Source organism: Hipposideros armiger, unplaced genomic scaffold (genome assembly GCF_001890085.2).
Source record: "Hipposideros armiger isolate ML-2016 unplaced genomic scaffold, ASM189008v1 scaffold_554, whole genome shotgun sequence".
In the NCBI taxonomy this organism is placed as follows: domain Eukaryota; kingdom Metazoa; phylum Chordata; class Mammalia; order Chiroptera; family Hipposideridae; genus Hipposideros; species Hipposideros armiger.
Window position 1 is genome coordinate 94,635 of NW_017731904.1, and position 1,830 is coordinate 96,464.

Here is a 1,830-nt window from a genome sequence, read left to right on the forward strand (position 1 = left end):
TGGTGTAGGACTGAATTGAATAATGTGAAGTATCATTTGCAGAGTGACTGTCATTTGCATACTTTGTCTAGTTCCAAAGAAAGTCATCCCTGTATACATACATACACAACGCACACACAGAACCTTAACCTTGGATACCTCCATAATACTTCTGGGGTGACGCATTCTATAAAGCCATTTTAGGTTCTAATATATGTCTCTGGCTTTATAGGCTTCTCTAGTGGCTTCTCAACTTTAGGAAAATAACCAAACCCCCCTTTTCCCCAGCCGAAACATGACTAAATCAGGTCAAGACAATTTGACCAGGAGCAATCACTTATATTATCCAGTTGCATAATACACTTCTGGAATAAATGACATATCCTAATTTAGGATACATCACCAGATTCAGGTCAGAGAGTATCCTCTGCCAGTCAATAAGAGTGCGGGTCACTGGAAGATCTCTTCGTAGGATTTTTCTCAGGGCTTCGTTCGATAACTCCTGTAATTCTTCTAAGACTGCAGCTTGAAATTTATTCTCTTGCTCTTCCACAAGCCTTGCAAAACTTAGAGCCAGTTGAGCTTGGTTGACTATTTCCAAGCTTTCTTTCAGGTCCTTGGAGATTTCAACATGAAGGTTGACGCACTTGAAGAAGTGAGCTTGCACAAAAATTCTTCCAGTAACTTGGGTTAGAAATGGATTAATTTGGAAAATCCATTTAGATTTCCAAAGGCCATTCCAGAAATTTCCTGTTTCGTAGCTGTGATCTTCAATGCAAGCTATCAAGAACTCCTTATTTTTCACAGTTTTTCTCAGCACGTTGCAATTTCCAGATGGATAATGATCATTCACGTACAATTTTAAAGCACACAGGACAACAGTTCTCAGGTATTCTGACTCATTCCGAATGATACCATGACTTTGGATGTCTTTTAACTGGTTTTGAAGCAGGTTGAATTTGAAAGAAAGTTTGCTTTGATAGTCAAAGAATCGGAAGTCACCCATTACATTGTGGTGAGACAAGAGGACTGGATTTCCATCAATGCAGAGTGGTACAGAATATTTTTGGCAGTGTTGGTGGCCTGCACACTCACCTTGATGGTGCATGAGCTTTTCATCACGGATAAGCAGACAGAGATCATCAAAGGCATTTACAAATTCCCCTGGAGGAGCCTGTATTAACAGTCTGTGAATTATTCTTTCTTTCTCTTCCCTACTCAGAACACTACGTGACATGTTTGGTTGTCACAGAAGCAAAGCTTCTGAAATAAAGAGTGTTCAAAGGATGAGAAAACATTCCATGATTCACCTTTCCCATCAAGGTGTTAAACATTCAAGCTTAAGGTTACTATGTCTAAGCATGAGAAGAGGTTGTTTGGCCAGCACTGAGTCTCCTGATGAAGTCATAAAGAACCTTTCTCTATGAAGTGTGGAACTTTGGATGATATCACAATGCATGCTCAGATCAAAAACAAGAAAATAACAGTCACCTGACAGCTGGTGCCCAGTCAACTCATTACACGCATTTTGAAGATTTTAAGAACTTAGCCTCCTGAACAGCCTTCTTCAAAAGTAGTGTATCTCCACGTACATTATATGTTGTCAGGGGTCTTGAGAAACAGCTGAGCGTTTCTAGAGAATGTTTTGTAGCACTTTGCTCCTTCTGGGACCACAATGGTGTTGACTTGTACTCAGGCTCTCAGAATAGCTGCCCTCAACCTTACTGGAAACATGTTATGCTGAAAGGTTTGAGGGCTTTAAACAAAATAGCAAAAATAAGACGAGATTTGATGGCAGTTCATGGAAAAATGCCAGACAGCCGGAGATGCAGCATCTATAAACATTGTCCA

The 1,830-nt window shown here is 40.1% G+C and overlaps 1 protein-coding gene across 1 annotated transcript; it reads right to left on the minus strand.

Moving 5' to 3' along the window:
• Positions 1–301: 301 nt before the first annotated feature.
• CAPZA3 (capping actin protein of muscle Z-line subunit alpha 3) lies at positions 302–1,373 on the minus strand. Its single transcript, XM_019623623.1, has one exon. The coding sequence runs from the start codon at positions 1,214–1,216 to the stop codon at positions 317–319; it is 900 nt and encodes a 299-aa protein (XP_019479168.1). The 5' UTR covers positions 1,217–1,373; the 3' UTR covers positions 302–316.
• Positions 1,374–1,830: the final 457 nt, after the last annotated feature.

Excerpts from the sequence above, each read along its gene's own strand:
- CAPZA3 (XM_019623623.1), bottom strand. The coding sequence starts at position 1,216 with ATGTCACGTAGTGTTCTGAGTAGGGAAGAGAAAGAAAGAATAATTCAC.